Raw genomic sequence first — 15953 nt, 5'->3', positions numbered from 1 at the left:
TGTTTATAGGGGGCAGGGCCTGCTCCAGGCACCAGCCTGGCAAGCAGGTGCTTGGGGCTGCTGCTCCGGAGAGGGGCGGCACGTCCAGCTATTCGGTGGCAATTCGGCGGACGGTCCCTCACTCCCGCTCGGAGCGAAGGACCTCCCGCCGAATTGCCGCCGCAGATCGCAATCGCGATTTTTTTTTTTTTTTTGGCTGCTTGGGGCGGCCAAAACTCTGGAGCCGGCCCTGATAGGGGGGTACACATGCTACTAGGTTTAACAGGCACCAGGTAGCTGGAGGCAGAAATGTACAGAAGATTCACAGTGCAGTTGTGTGGGTGCAACGAGGTGGCTGCACTGGTATGCCTGATGTGCACCTAACACTGCCCCTTGACTGTGTGACCTGCCCCCCCACCCCCGACCCCGTGAAGCCCCCGCCACCGGGGGGGGTTGTGTGATCTGCCCTCCCAGTGCAGCCCCCGGGGGTGTGTGACCTCCCCCCAGTGCAGCCCCCCCGGGGGGGGGGAGTTGTGTGACCTGCTCCCCCCATCCCAGAAGGAGAGTCCCCCCCCAGCTACAGGGTGCCTGAGGGGCAGGGCTTGTCTGATGACCCCGCCTCTCGGGCAGGACGCGGATGTAGATCGCCCTCCTCCCCTTCCCTTTCTGAGCCTCTGCGCGCGCCGTAGTCAACTGACCTAGCCCGGAAGCGTCCGGAGCCCGGCTCCGAACTCAGCAGCCCCGACCGGCGGCAGAGAGGGGGAGGGCCCCGGCGCAGCGATGGCTCCGGACCCCTGGTGAGCGGGCGGCGCCCGCGCCCCCTCCCTCCCCCCCCCATCCGAGCCTTTGGTGTGCGACCCCTTCAGCCCCCCCCCCCGCCGCGAAGCGGGGCCAAGCCCCCAGCTCAGGGGAGAGACCCCCGCGGGGGCAGCCTCCCATCTGCGCCCCCCCCGACGGGCCCTGCGGGGAGGGACCGGATTTCCTGGGGCGGGGGACCCTTCCCCTCCCAGGCTTGGTGTCCGTGACACTGACCTTGCTCGGCTTTTCAGCCCCCCACCCCCCTCCGCCGGATCTAGCGCCCAGTCCGCGCTGCTTGAATGTTCAGGGCGTTATGGACAGAGCGGGGGGGGGGCGGTATTATTGCAGGGGCCCCGTCGCAGAGCAGGACCCCCTGCGCTAGGTGCTGTACAAACCCAGAACAAATGGGCCCTCCCTGCCCAAAGAGCTGCCTATCCAAGTCAGGGCTGTTTGGTTAGTGCACAGGAAGCGTATGGCTAGTAAGAATTAGGGTCACAGTGAACATTATACCTTTTCACTTAGCCACATTGTGGGCCAGATTTTTAAAAAAACTCATCCTATCGGAGATAGGTTGGGGGCTGAACTCTTTTGAAAACCGGGCCCGCAATGCGCTTAAGGAAAATTGAAGCTAGCTGACCCTCCTAACAACCTCTCCCAAGCATTTGGGTCCACTGTGACATTTACTTAATAGACTTGGATCCCGACTGACACTTCAGTTCATAAGCAAAAGCTTAGTGTAAAATACTGAAACAAATATATGGTCTTAGCATTGTTCAGTTGACTTGGTTGGATGGGTATCGTGTATATTTCTGTGGGTGGTGAAAGGTTAAAAGCAGATATAAAAATGTTTATTATAAATATATGTAATAGAACTTTGGAAGATTAAGTACAAATATTAGTTCCTAATTCCTATACAGCAGTTTCCTCTTTAAACAACTCTACAAAAAAATAAAACCACTCAATACCTTGGTGATGGGTGTGTTACAAATACCTACTTCACTGCTGTGTGATAGGTAGGTAGCTATTATCCCCATTTTACTTTATTACAGGTAAAGCTCACAGCATTTCACTTAGCCTTACTTGCTTATTAGACTGTCAGATAATGGTCTCTCTGTATATGCAATTTCAACCCCCTCAAGGATTGAGCTGAAAACCCTGGGTTTAGCAGGCCAATGCTCAAACCACTGAGCTATCCCTCCCACCAGTGTCTCATGATCATAGCCTTGGAATCTATGAATCTGTTAATGAAAATTAGTAGATTTTTGGCATCATATTTAATATTGTGTGCTTCTTATAATTGTGCTGTAGGTACATGGCTATAACTTAGTTTACTTTTGCTTTTTTGGCACCCAGATTGCATCTGTTTAGTCTCGTCTGTTGGATTAGTCTTAAACTATTGATCAGTTACTTTTTATAAACTGAGTATATTTAGATCAGCATGCAAATATATTGGTATTACTAAACTTTATTATTGAACTTCTAGATATAAGGGAACTGTGATGGGGTTCCTGGGGTGCAGCCTGGTCTCACCAACCTGGGGTATCCCTCTCACGCTGTGATGCTGTTGTTAAGCCACACCAAACCTCTGGCAGGTACTGCACTTACACAGACATCCATAGGCAGAGACACGTGAATGCTTTGCCAGCCACTCAATAACCAGTAATAGAGAGACTCCAGCCAATTCCCCCCAGCTCTCCAGCCTTGCACCCCAAACTGTAGCGTCTTGCCCTGGTCAGAAGCCTGACCAGTGTAAGTTCATTACCGAGTCCACCCATCCATCAATGTGGAGAGGACACACACCAGCCTTTGTAAACTGAGCTGAGATTTCCCAAGCACTTCAACCAAAACACACTGTTTTAGGTAAAATATAAAACAGATTTATTAAGTACAGAAAGATAGATTTTAAGTGAATATAAGTAACTAGCGTACAGATCAAAGTTGGTTACTTAAGAAATAAAAATTATTTCGCAGTCTGAGTCTACAAACTAAACAGGATTTGAATCAAGCAGTGTCTCACCCTGACAGATAGTACAAGCAGGTTACAGATTCTCAGATCCTGGGACTCTTTTTCCAGTCTGGGACCATCCTTCCCCATTCAAAGTCTTTGTCTTCCAGATGTTTGTTGAGGGTGGGGTGGGGTGGGGTGGGGAGAGAGGTCCAGTGATGATGTCACTTCTCCTCTTTTATAGTTTCTTTTAGCTTGCTGGAAAGATCTATGCTTGTCACACGGGGGTCCGCCCCCATTGGTCAAGCAGTCTCCATTGTCTGTGTTCTCTCTGAGAAGTCTTCTGGGATGGCCTCTGGGAAAGTTGGATTCCCTTGAATGGGCCATCACCACATCTGGCTACTCCTTTGTTGTACCTGGAAGGCTGGTTGTGAGTGTTCCCAACTTCACAATGTATTTCAGTAACACACTCATAGCAAAATGTCATAACTTCCCATACAATGATAACATATACAATCCAACAGGATATTTATGTTCAACAGCATTATATTAATTAATGTTCAATAGATCAAGACTTTTAAAATGATACTTCAAAAGGCATACTTTGTACAAAACTTATAATTATATGACAATGGGGAAATATGGGGATTCCAGAGTGCCACTCTCGGGTACAGAGTGTCACAGGTGCGTCTGTGTGCTGTTTTTTTTTTCTTTTTCTTTTCTTTCAAATAAAAGGATTTAAATTGAAACACTCGAAAGATTTAGTTTATGGAAAAATACATTTGTTGACATATTATTCAAACAATTCCTTCAGCTTACAGCTCCTTATGCTCAAAAAGAAGCCTGTGAAGTTCTGCACTACAGAATTTTTATGGCAAAATATTTATTTTATTCTGTTTCTCTTTGTTTCCTGGGGAATCTAGGCAGTTGTACAGTAGAGGGTGTCAGCTTCTTAGGCAGTAGGATATTGAGAGTGATGGACGCACCCTTTCCTCTTTTTACATTTAAAATGAATTATAATGCTTGTCACTTATAGCAACTTTTAGCCATAGATCTCAAAACACATTACAAAAGTGAGAAAACATCACTATCCCCAGTTTATAGATGGGGAAACTGAGGCACAGAGTGTAAGTATCCTGGCCAGTAGAACACAATGAGTGAATGGCAGGGCTCAGGGTAGTCCAATGTCCTATTCACTGGAACCAATTTCTGGCCTTCGTTGTACCACAAAACCTACTGAAGTCAGTGTGGTTGCAAGGGGCGATGGAGGACTGAATTTTGCTTACTTTATTTTAAGGTACTTCTATTTTCTAGCAGCAAAGAGATTTGGTGGAATGGAAGGATGGCCTTGAGGCTAAAGCACAGGACTTTGAGTCTAGTCTTCTCAGTTTTGCCATGGATTTAGCGTGTGACTTTGGGCATATTCCTTCAACCTTGTGCTGCTTTATTTCATAGGTTCATAGAATTCAGGGTAGAAGGGACCAGAGCTGTAACAAGGAATTTTTGCACCCGAGGCAAGGGCCGGCTCCAGGCTCTTCGGCGGCAATTTGGCGGCGGGTCCCTCTCGGAGGGAAGGACCTGCTGCCGAATTGCTGCTGAAGAATGAATGAAGCGGCGGCAGCAATTCGGCGGCAGGTCCAGTAGAGCTGCCGCCGAAGCACCGCCGATTGTGGCTTTTTTTTTCCTCCACCCCACTTGGGTGGTAGAGCTGCGCCCCTCCGCTTTGCGTGCCCGAGGCAAGTGCCTCACTCACCTCACCCTTGTTACGGCACTGGAAGGGACCACTAGGTCATCTAGTCACACCACTTGGGGTATGGTAGGCCATTAAAATTTACCTAGCTACCTCTGTGTTGAGCACAATAATTTGATCCGTATGTACAGTAAGACAAGGGATAGTTCATAGGTGGGAACAGGGGAGGTTTTGAAGCTAAATTCATGAATGTTTTCATAGTACTCAGAGATCCTTGAATGAAAAGTGCAATACATGTGCAAAGTATTAATATTAGTGATGGGCAGGAAAGAAATGCCATATATTATGAATTAGACTTTTGAAGTAAATTAGCTAATTACAGAGTTGCTTTGGGTACTTTCCAGTCATGATTAACCTTTTGAGGCCGGGCCTTCCCTCTTTACTTCTTTTTCAAGTTATGGCATGGAGCCCCCTTCATTTCATTATGCGATAATTGCCACACCTAAGATGCATCTTAGCTTGAAGGAATGAGGATACATATGTAAAAATTCTTAATGATCCCCTTCCCATAACCTTTTTTCGTTTGTTTGCTTGTTTTGTTTTTAAATAGCCCTGACTCAGTGTGTTGCTGTGTTTTCCTCTTCGCTCTTCTGATTTAACATTAATTGGAGTGAGTCACAGTAATAACTAACTTAGCTTATTAGCACTGTGTCATGGCAGGAATCGGTGACTCGTACCATAAGGCTACTGGTCGGTGTATAATTTACTTTGCATTATATTTCTATAACTGTATCTTTGGGCTGTTTATCTGCCTCAACAATGCAAACCAGCACTGTAAATATCAAACAAAATAACTAGCTGGTGGCTATCATTGACTTTCTTCTGTGTCAGCACTGGGTGTCATTAATGATTGGAGGAAAGTGTGAAGGCTTTCTGCACCCGGTGAAACCAGGGTGTCCGCAAAGTTCTACAGTGGGAGCTTCCCCTTATCTTTATAGAAGAAGTCTCCAAGGGTATGTCCTCACTGCAGCTGGGATTGTGCTTCCCTGTGTGGGTAGACAGATATGTGCTAGTGTGCTAAAATCATGTGGCTGTGGCGGAACAGGCAGTAGCTAGGGCGAGCCACTCAAATATGTACCCAGGTGGTTGAGTGTGATTGTACTTGGATGGCTAGCCTGAGCTGCTGCAGCCACAGTACTAATTTTAGTGCACTAGCTGGAGCAGAGCTAGCATGGGTCTGTCTACCGGTCATGGGAAACACGCTCCCAGCCATAGGCTCTGGAGCTCAAGCACCCATGGAAAAAAATAGGGGGTGCTCAGCACCCACCAGCCACAGTGGTTCCGGCCCTGGGGCTAGCTGCTGATCAGCTGTTCTGTGGGCCCCAGAACTGGCTGCTGATCAGCTGTTCGGCTTGCGGGAGGCGGAGAGGAGTGAACGGTAGGCTTGCGGGAGGCAGGGCCGGCTCTAGGATTTTTGCCGCCCAAAGCAAAAACAATTTTGGCTGCGCCCCCCCCCCCCTGTTTTTTAATTACCCCCACTCCTGGCCCCGCCTCAACTCCGCCCCTTCCCCAAATCCCCAGCCCTGCCTCCTCCCCCCAGGCTCTCAAGCCTGGGAGGGAGAGCAGCGGCGCGCGAAATGACTGTTTCACGCGCCGTGGCCGCTCAGGATCTTCCCTTCCCTCCCAGGTTTGAGAGCCTGGGAGGGAGGGGGAGACTCCGAGTGGCCGCGGCGCGGGCGCCACTTCTCCCCCTCCCTCCCAGGCTCTCAAGTCTGGGAGGGAGGGGGAGCAGCGGCGCGCGAGCGGCAGCGGAGGTGAGCTAGGGCGGCCGGGGCACATTTTTAGGGGCGGCATTCTGGCGCCGGCCATGCCGCCCCTAAAAATGTGCCGCCCCAAGCACCAGCTTGTTTTGCTGGTGCCTAGAGCCGGCCCTGGCGGGAGGGGCCTTGGGAAGAGGCAGAGTGGGGGAGGGGCAGAGCAGGGGTGGGAAGAGGCAGAACGAGGGTGGGGGCTTGTGGGAGCAGGAGCAGCAGAGGCAGGGCCTCAGGGTATAACGGGGGAGGAGCACCCACAAGGGGGGGAAAAAAAGTGAGTGCCTGTGCCTGCAGTGTTAGACTTATCCTTAGAAAACATCGATGCTGTATGAGATGTACCTTCTTGATCCATGGCTCACTCAGTGCTTGCACCTATTCCCTCTCTATAAAATTTCCATGTTAATGAAAGAGGCTTCAGTCTGCTTTGTTTTATGTGAATTAGGTGTAGGCCTTATTCTCCTCACAAGCTACCACTGTGGCCCTTGGTTGAACAAAGTTCTCATGTCCCAGTGATTAGCCAACTTCAAATTACTGAATCTGTATAGAACAGCATCCTGACATTGTTCATTTAAATCCCTTGTTGAGACTTTAACATTCACTGATTCAGAGCTTTCGTATCATCACTGTGATGGGTGCATTAGAAATCCCTGGGCAGATAGGTGTTCGGTGTCACTGAAATATGTTGTTTGCTTTTAGTAATTTGATGAACTAACTCTCTGAGGCTTGTGGCAGACTCTCTAGACACTTGATTAACAGAGGAGAGACTAAAACCAAGATCCTTGGCACAGAGATGACTGGGGAGAATTTTCTTAACTGTCTGAAATCTTTCTGTTTATAGGTTGTCGATGTACGATTCCACCTGTCACATTGCGCAAGAGATTGCTGAAAAAATCCAGGAACGTAATCGATGTCAAAGAAATGGTGAAAATTCAACAAAGGTACCATACCTTCATGAAAGATCTAACGTTTGTAAACATCTCTTTTAACTTAGGTTTTGTATTTAATTATAACACACTCTAATACAATGGTAAAGTTGAGAAACACATTCAGGAAACTCCAAATTTAGGTTTCTATGATGGATCCTCTGTTTTTTGTTGTCTTCAAATCAAGACTGGATATCTTTCTGGAAGAGATGTTTTAATGAAACTCACATTATTTGACTTAATGCCGGGATAACTAGGTGAAAGTCTCTTGCCTGGAGATTGGACTAGACCTAATGGTCCCTTCTGACTTCAAAATCTATTAATCTAATGCAACATTTCATGCTCTGGTTAGGCCTCAGCTGGAGTATTGTGTCCAGTTCTGGGCACCGCATTTCAAAAAAGATGTGGAGAAATTGGAAAGGGTCCAGAGAAAAGCAACAAGAATGATTAAAGGTCTTGAGAACATGACCTATGAAGGAAGGCTGAAAGAATTGGGTTTGTTTAGTTTGAAAAAGAGAAGACTGAGAGGGGACATGATAGCAGTTTTCAGGTATTTAAAAGGGTGTCATAACGAGGAGGGAGAAAACTTGTTCACCTTAGCCTCTAAGGATAGAACAAGAAGCAATGGGTTTAAACTGCAGCAAGGGAGGTCTAGGTTGGACATTAGGAAAAAGTTCCTAACTGTCAGGGTGGTTAAACACTGGAATAGATTGCCTAGGGAGGTTGTGGAATCTCCATCTCTGGAGATATTTAAGAGTAGGTTAGATAAATGTCTATCAGGGATGGTCTAGACAGTATTTGGTCCTGCCATGCGGGCAGGGGACTGGACTCGATGACCTCTCGAGGTCCCTTCCAGTCCTTGAATCTATGAATCTATGCCCTGTGTGGTTTTTTTATGCTATGTTGTTAACATACTGTACGTTTACTAAGGTTTACATAAGGAAAACAGGAACAGAGCTTTTGAATAAACTAACTTTTTGAATGTCCTGAAATTCTATGCTTGATTTCTCCAACTTCAGCCTTTTGGTGAATGCTAGTTTTCTTGCACTTAATGCCTCTGGTTTATTTTACAAAAGTAAGAACTGAGAAGTTCTTAGTGGTGCATATCCAATATTTTGAACTGCTCTAGGTTGTCAGTCAAGAGAGATCTACTACACATTAAGAACCCCCCCCCCCCCCCCCCCGCCCTCAACTCTTGGATAAGGGTACCAGAAAAACTGAATAGCACACTTAATAATGCACTTGCCAGCTTCCTGAATTTGAAGTATAGAGCAGATTTTCAGGCTTGGGTTGTTTCTTCCTCATTTGGGGCTATAAACAGCCAAATATGACGTTTCTAGATTCAGTCATTTTTGTGCAAGTCCAAAAATATCAGAAGAGCAGAGTTTGAAATGTTTGACATGAATGAAAAGGAGACTTCAGTGCTTAACCTGTTACTGTTCGATTCTCCACTTTCGCATTAATTCAGGAGGAAAATCGTAGGCTACTCTCTTTGGAGTTAAACTTAAAATCATAGGCCCGATCCTGCAAAGACATATGCACATGCCTAGCTTTACGTACTCTGACTTCCCCCTTGACTCTGTAAAATTGAGCATAGGTATATCTCCATATATTTATTTATTATGCACATCTCATAGAGCTGGAAGGGACCCTGAAAGGTCATCAAGTCCAGCCCCCTGCCTTCACTAGCAGGACCAAGTACTGATTTTTCCCCAGATCCCTAAGTGGCCCCCTTAAGGATTGAACTCACAACCCTGGGTTTAGCAGGCCAATGCTCAAACCACTAAACTATCCCTCCCCACTGAATAAATCTTTACAGGATTGGGCCTTATATTGTTAATGTATTTTGCATGGGTGAAAAATACTGAATTGACTATTCTGGAGACTATTTATCCCCTATCTCCACAACAGGTCCGGAACTGTGGTGTAAACCTGCCTACAAATGTCTTATCTGGGATTTGAGCTACCTCCTCTCATGAGAGACTAGATTAGCCTGTATGCTTGTCCTGACCGTGGCGCCTCTGCAAAGACTGCCAGCAGGGTTGTTAGTTGTACTGGTGTATTTGTTGAGGATGCTTGTTCAGAAACTGACTCCATCAACTAATTTTTTTTGTCCTTCTCATAATCATCAGAAAGCAACAACATCTGGTCACTATTATACTGGGCCAGATACAGACCACTGACCTAGGCTTGGTTTAAACTGAAAAGTTACATTGGCTTAGCTACGTCCATCAGACATATGAAAAAACTGCATCCCGACCAAGTTAGCTATGCTGACAAAACTCTCAGGCCAGGTCTGCACTCCACCCCTTCCCCCAAGGCCCCACCCCTGCCCCACCTCTTTCCGCCTCCTGCTCACTCTAGCCCCTGTCGCTCGCTCACTCTCCCCCACCCTCACTCATTCTCACCAGGCTGCGGCGGGCAGGAGGGGGCATGGGGCGCGGGCTCTGGGAGGGAGTTTGGGTGCGTGAGGGGGGCGTGGGCTCTGGGAGGGAGTTTGGGTGTGGGAGGGGGGCGCGGGCTCTGGGAGGGAGTTTGGGTGCGGGAGTGGGTGGGGGGCGTGGGTTTTGGGAGGGAGTTTGGGTGCGGGAGTGGGTGGGGGGTGCGGTCTCTGGCCAGGTAGTGCTTACCTCAGATGGCTCCCGAAAGCAACTGGCACATTTCTCTGGCAGCGGCTCCTAGGCGGGGGGGAGGGGGAGCAAAGGCAGCTCCCATTGGCTGCAGTTCCTGGCCAATAGGAGCAGCAGAGTTGGCGCTCGGGGCGGGGGTAGCGCGCGCAGACCCCCTGCTCCCCCCCCCCCCCCGGGGGCTGCAGGGACGTGCCGGCCGCTTCCGGGTACCGACACGGAGCCAGGGCAGGTAGGGAGCCTGCCTTAGCCCCGCTGCACTGCTGGACTTTTAGCACTTAAAGTCTCCCAGTTTGGCTTCAGTAGCCTCTGGGAGATAGAGGGAGGGGGAGGAGTTGATCAGTGGGGCCTGCAGATCCCCTGGAATACCCTCGGGGGCCCCCAGGAGTCTGCGGAGCCCAATTTGAGAAAAGCTGGTATAGACTGTCACAATTGACCTAACTCCCTTTGTGTACAGTGCTATGTTGATGGGAGAGCTTCCCCCCTTGACATAGCTACCGCCTCTTGGGGAGGTGGATTAACCACGCTGACAGGAGGAGCGTCTTTGCTTAAGCACTACAGCGGGGCAGTTACATTAGTGCAGCTGCGCCGATGCAGTGTTTTAAGTGTAGACCTGCCCTCGGTATTGATGCAGCTACGTTGATGGAAGAAAGCTATGTTAATGGAAGCAAACGTTATTCAGGAAGGTGGTGTTTCTACATGGACAGAAAAACTCCTTCTGTCAGTGTAGGCTGTGTCTGCACTACAGAGCTGTGCTGGTATCATCTCCGTAGTGTAGATGTAGCCCTAGAGATGAATGGCTTTGCATCCCATCAGTAATATCCCGAGTCATCCACTCCACACGCTATACTGTAAGTTCTAAGCAATCAGATGTGCACTGTGGCTGTTGCAACAGTTGTTGTTTCTACACCCTGAATATGTACTATATGAAAATTACTGTTATCTGTCTGAGCATATAGCCTGCAGTGTGTCACTTTGATTAGACAATGAATTTAGATAAGCTTTAGTTTTTTAACATAAAATTAATTTAGTTATTTTTCATGTTCTGATGCTCCCTTACTAAGCATGTGGTCTTCAGACTCAAAGAGGTGCTAGAAGTGGGGTATGGAGCATCAGTAGTTAAAGCAAAAGGGCTCGTGGTAGAAGAGCAATAGTCTAATTGTGAATTTTGTACGTGGTTTGTATGGCAGTGGGCTTCCAAAGCCTGTAGGCATCTCTTTATAATCTGGGTTTGGAGTAATACAGTAGACTGTCCCTTGGAGTGTCCTGGAAATAGAATGTTAGCGCTTTATAGAAATAAGAGACTTTTACCAAAATAGCTGCTTTTTACAATGTTCTATTATAATTTGAAAACAGAAGAACGGCCATACTGGTCAGACCAATGGTCCATCTAGCCCAGTATCCTGTCTTCTGACAGTGGCCAATATCAGGCGCCCCAGAGGGAGCAAACAGAACAGGTAATCATCAAGTGACCCATCCCCTGTCGCCCATTCCCAAAGCACAGTCACTTGGCCTCCTGGCTGAATGGGGGAGGGGGAGAAACAACCCCCAAACAAAAATCTCTCATGAAATAAGAACAAAGAATCTTAGGCTGCGGCTACACTACAGCTTAAATCAATATAATTTATGTTGCTCTGGGGTGTGAATAAGCCACCCACCAAGCGACATAAGTTACACCGACCTAAGCACTGGTGTGGACAGCACTATGTCCACGGGAGAGTTCTCCCGTCTCTCGCTCTCTGCCGCTCGCTGGGGGTGAATTAACTAAGTCAATGGGAGAGCTCTCTCCTGTTGGCTTAGGCCAGGCCTGCACAACATACGGCCCGCGGGCTGCATGCGGCCCGCGGGGGCTCACTGTGCGGCCCGCGGGGGCTCACTCTCAAGCCTGGGAGGGAGGGGGAGCAGCGGCGCGCGAATCAGCTGTTTTGCGCGCCGCGGCCGCTCGGGGTCTCCCCCTCCCTCCCAGGCTCTCAAACCTGGGAGGGAGGGGGGGAGATCCACAGCGGCCGCGGCGCGCGAAACCGGCCCCCCTGCCCCAAGCGGGACACGGGCAGGGAGCCCTCGCGCGCTGCCGCCCCCCCCCCCCAAGCGGGACACGGGCAGGGAGCCCTCGTGCGCTGCCGCGCCTCCACCCCCCCGCCCCAAGCGGGACACGGAGCCCACGCGCGGCGCCGCACCCCGCAGGCCTCAAGCAGGACAGGGAGCCCTCGCGCGCCGCTGCCCCTCCCCACTGCCCCAAGCGGGACACGGGCACGGAGCCCTCGCCCCGCCCCCAGCAGGGACACGGGGCTCAGCCACCGCCCCCGTCCTGAGCGCTTTTTGCCCCCCCCCCCCCCGGGACTCCTGCCCCATCCACCCCCCCGCGTTCCTTGATGCCCCCCCCGGGACCCCTGCCCCATCCACCCCCTTCCCTGTCCCCTGACTGCCCTCCGCCGCCCCATCCAACTCCTCTCCTGATTCCCTATCCAACCACCCCTTCTCCCTGTCCCCTGACCACCCTTGGAACCCCTGCCCCTGACTGCCTCCCACCGCCCCATCCAACCCCTGCTCCTTCCTGACTGCCCCCTGGGACCCTTGCCCCCATTCAATCCCCCTGTTCCCTGCCATCTGACTGCCCCGACCCCTATCCACCCCCCCACCCCACCCCCTGAACTCCCCTGTCCTCTATCCAACACCCCCTCCCTGCTCCCTTACCGCGCTGCCTGGAGGTGGCTGGCGGCGCTACAGCCACGCCGCTCGGCTGGAGCCGGGCCACGCCGCCACCGTGCAGTGCCTGGAGCACCGGGTCAGGCTGAGCTTGCAGCCCCCCTGCTTCCCGCGAATCAGCTGTTCACGCAGGAAGCCTGGGAGGGCTGAGAAGCAAGCAGCGGCTTCGCGCTCAGGCCCAGGGAGGCGGAGCAGAGGTGAGCTGGGGCGGGGAGCGGTTCCCCTCCGCGCCCCTCCCCCCGGGTTACCTGCTGTGGCGCGGGCGGCTCCCCCCACCCCAGCTCACCTCCGCTCCGGCTCCCTGGGCTTGAGCGCGAAGCCACCGCTTGCTTCTCTGCCCTCCCAGGCTTCCCGCGCGAACAGCTGATTCGCGGGAAGCGGGGGGCGGGATGGGGAGAAGCGGGGCAGAGTGTTCAGAGGCAGAGGCGGAGCGGAGGTGAGCTGGGGCTGGGGAGCGGGGCGGAGAGCTGGAGCACCCATGGGGTTGGCTCCTAAGGCGCCACTTTTGGATAATGTGCTCAGGGGGAGCAGCCGCTCCCTCTGCTCCCCCCCAGCTACGGTCCTGGTCACTTCAACTTACCAGTTGTTAAATTTAGAAGCCCTTTTAGAACCGGTTGTCCCGCGCAGGACAACTGGTTCTAAAAGGGCTTCTAAATTTAACAACTGGTTCCCGCGAACCGGCTCCCGCTCACCACTGGAGACTCCCCTTGCCGCTCTCACCCTAGGAGCCAGAGACCTCCCAGCAGGGCTGGTGAGTACGGCCAGGGAAGGGGGAAGGGTGTGGTGGAGTGAGTGTCTGGGAGATGTGCGGGGGGTGCTGGGCTGTGAGGGTGTGGAGGGCGCTGGGCAGTGGGGGAGGTTTGTGTTTTTTGGGGTGCTAGGCAGTGGGGGCCTGTTGGGGGGTGCTGGGCAGTGAGGGAGATCTGTGTGTGTCAGGGCACTGGGGGTCTGTGTGGGGCATTGTTTAGTTGTGGTGGTGGGGCTGTGGGGAAGGGCACTGGGAGGGAGGGAGGAGAAATCTGTGTGTATTGGGAAACTAGCGAGTGGGGGGTTCTATGTGGGGTGCTGATGTGTATTAAGAGTTACCAGCTGGATTGAGGACTGATAGATCTGGACAGAGTTTATATTGAATGGGCAAATGAAAAAGATCGCAGGGAAAAACAGTAAGGTTAGTTTAGCCGCCTTTGACATTTCGACCAATAAGGACATTAAAATGCATTTGTAATTACATATCTTATTCTTGGCTGATAATCATTTATTGATATTTTTTAGGAAAATTTTCAATTTAAAACACAAACTTTTGTTTTTCTTTTTTTACTTATGATGTCTATCTGAAAACCCATATAAATTGACACAAATTGCAAATTAAAACTTTTTAAATGTATAAGCATTTTACTCACTTGGGCGCATTTGCCTCATGGCACACAAATTTGAACTCTGCTTCAAAAATTTGCACAGAAGAAATTTTTCTTTTACCTTAATTATACTATCTTAGGAGCCCGCTATAACATAGTACCAAGGTTCAATACAAAGTCATATAAAAGTTATACAAAAATGCATAATGCAGAGATTTATCTACAACTGCATTGATTGACTGCTGTGTGCAGTAATATAGTGACCCCTGGACCTACAGGCTTCCAAACACCGTCAGTGCCTTGCTAGTGTGCCATGCGCCGTGAGATATCTCTTCACTTTGTGTGTGACTGTGAGTGTTTCCCTTGTGTGTGAATTTATTCAACAAAATCTTGAGCTTCATAATGGATACCATGAGTGAAAAGAAAAAGAGAAAAATAGAATCAGAGCACAGAGTTTTCAACACTGAATGGACGAATAAATACTTATATACTATTTCCAAAGACAAAATACTGTGCCTCGTGTGTCGCGAAACGTTAGCCGTTCCGAAAGAATACAACCTTCGGTGGCACTTTGAAACTAAGCATCCCAATCTCGCCAAATTGAGCCCAAATGAAAAAATAATTAAAGCAGCCAGTTTAGCGAAAAACCTTAGTAGAGAACAGCAAATTTTCAAGAAAGTGAGCACTGAGAACGATACAGTTACTAAAGTAAGCTTTAAAATTTCTAAGGAAATTGCTGCTGCTGGGAAATGCTTGACAGAAGGCGAGTTATTAAAAAAGTGTATGTTGATTGCTGTATCTGAGTTATGTCCAGAAAAGAGGGGAATATTTGAGAATGTCAGTCTATCACACATGACTGTACGGAGAAGAATAGCTGACATTTCTACCAATTTAAGTGATCAGTTAAAGCAGAGAGTCAGTGAATTCTGCTTTTACTCCCTAGCTATGGATGAAAGCACCGATTTAAAAGACACCGCCCAACTTCTTATTTTTATTAGAGGTATTGATAAAAACTTTGAAATTACTGAAGAACTTGCTGGCATGTGCTCCATGACGGGTCGCACAACCGGAAAAGAAATTTCCAGTGAAGTGATAAAGTGCACGAATGATAAGTCGGGATTAGATTTCACAAACTTGGTGGCCATTTGTACTGATGGTGCTCCAGCTATGTGCCAAAAAAATGTTGGAGCAGTTACTCTTCTTGAAGAATTTATCGGGAGAGAAATAACCAAACATCACTTCATTATGCATCAGCAGGTTTTGTGTAGCAAAGTCTTAAAATTTGAGCATGTAATGTCAGTGGTAGTTTCCATTGTAAACTACATCCGTTCTAGAGGACTAAAACATAGGACATTTCGAGCCTTTCTTGAAGGGGTAGACACCGAGTGCAATGACTTAATCTACCATACAGAAGTGAGATGGTTGAGTCGAGGAAGAGTGCTCCAGCGTTTTGTTGCTTTGAAAGAGGAGGTAGCAAAATTCCTAGAAAATGGGCCAATAAAATTCCCAGAGCTTGAAAATGAGTCCTGGAATCAAGATCTCTTTTTCTTTTGTGATATTAGAGCACACCTGAATGATCTCAACATTCAACTTCAGGGAAAAAATCAACTTATATTTCAAATGTGTGCAGCAGTGAAAGCTTTCAAAATGAAATTGAAACTTTTCAGAAGTCAGCTGTCAAAAGGTGAAATGTGTCACTTTCCCACTTGTGCACAGTGTATCCCTCAGCACAAACACGCCGAGTTAGGAGAAAAATACGCAAAGCACATCATTCTTTTGATTGAAGAATTTGACAGAAGACTTACTTTGTCTAAAGAAGAAGACGTCCAGTTGAAGCTGATTGAAGATCCCTTTTCTGTGGATCCAGAGGAAGTGCCACTAGATTTGCAGTTGGAGGTTATTGAACTTCAGTGTTCAGCAGTTTACCGAAATAAGCACAGAGAAAGCAGCTTGCGGGACTTCTACAAAAGTCTGGACAATGAAGTTGCACTGAAAACGTTCAGCATTTTTGGAAGCACTTACATATGTGAACAAACATTTTCCATCATGAACATGAATAAAAACAAGCAACGTTCTTCTCTGACTGACGACCATTTGGAAGACATTATGAAAATAT

At 49.0% G+C, this 15953-nt stretch overlaps 1 protein-coding gene across 2 annotated transcripts in view; it reads left to right on the top strand.

Moving 5' to 3' along the window:
* The first annotated feature begins 710 nt into the window (after positions 1 to 710).
* Positions 711 to 15953, top strand: part of STX8 (syntaxin 8) — a 179582-nt gene continuing 164339 nt past the window's right edge. The window contains exons 1-2 of one of the 2 annotated variants that reach the window (XM_065415726.1): positions 711 to 776; positions 7065 to 7164. In XM_065415726.1, coding sequence (XP_065271798.1) covers positions 760 to 776; positions 7065 to 7164 — 117 coding nt within the window. In that variant the 5' untranslated portion in view covers positions 711 to 759. Of the gene's footprint in view, positions 777 to 2334; positions 2370 to 7064; positions 7165 to 15953 lie in introns of those variants that run through there. The other variant, XM_065415727.1, reaches the window with a different exon arrangement.

Source organism: Emys orbicularis, chromosome 13 (assembly GCF_028017835.1).
Source record: "Emys orbicularis isolate rEmyOrb1 chromosome 13, rEmyOrb1.hap1, whole genome shotgun sequence".
Taxonomy (NCBI): Eukaryota; Metazoa; Chordata; order Testudines; family Emydidae; genus Emys; species Emys orbicularis.
This window is presented reverse-complemented; position numbering and strand designations above follow the sequence as displayed.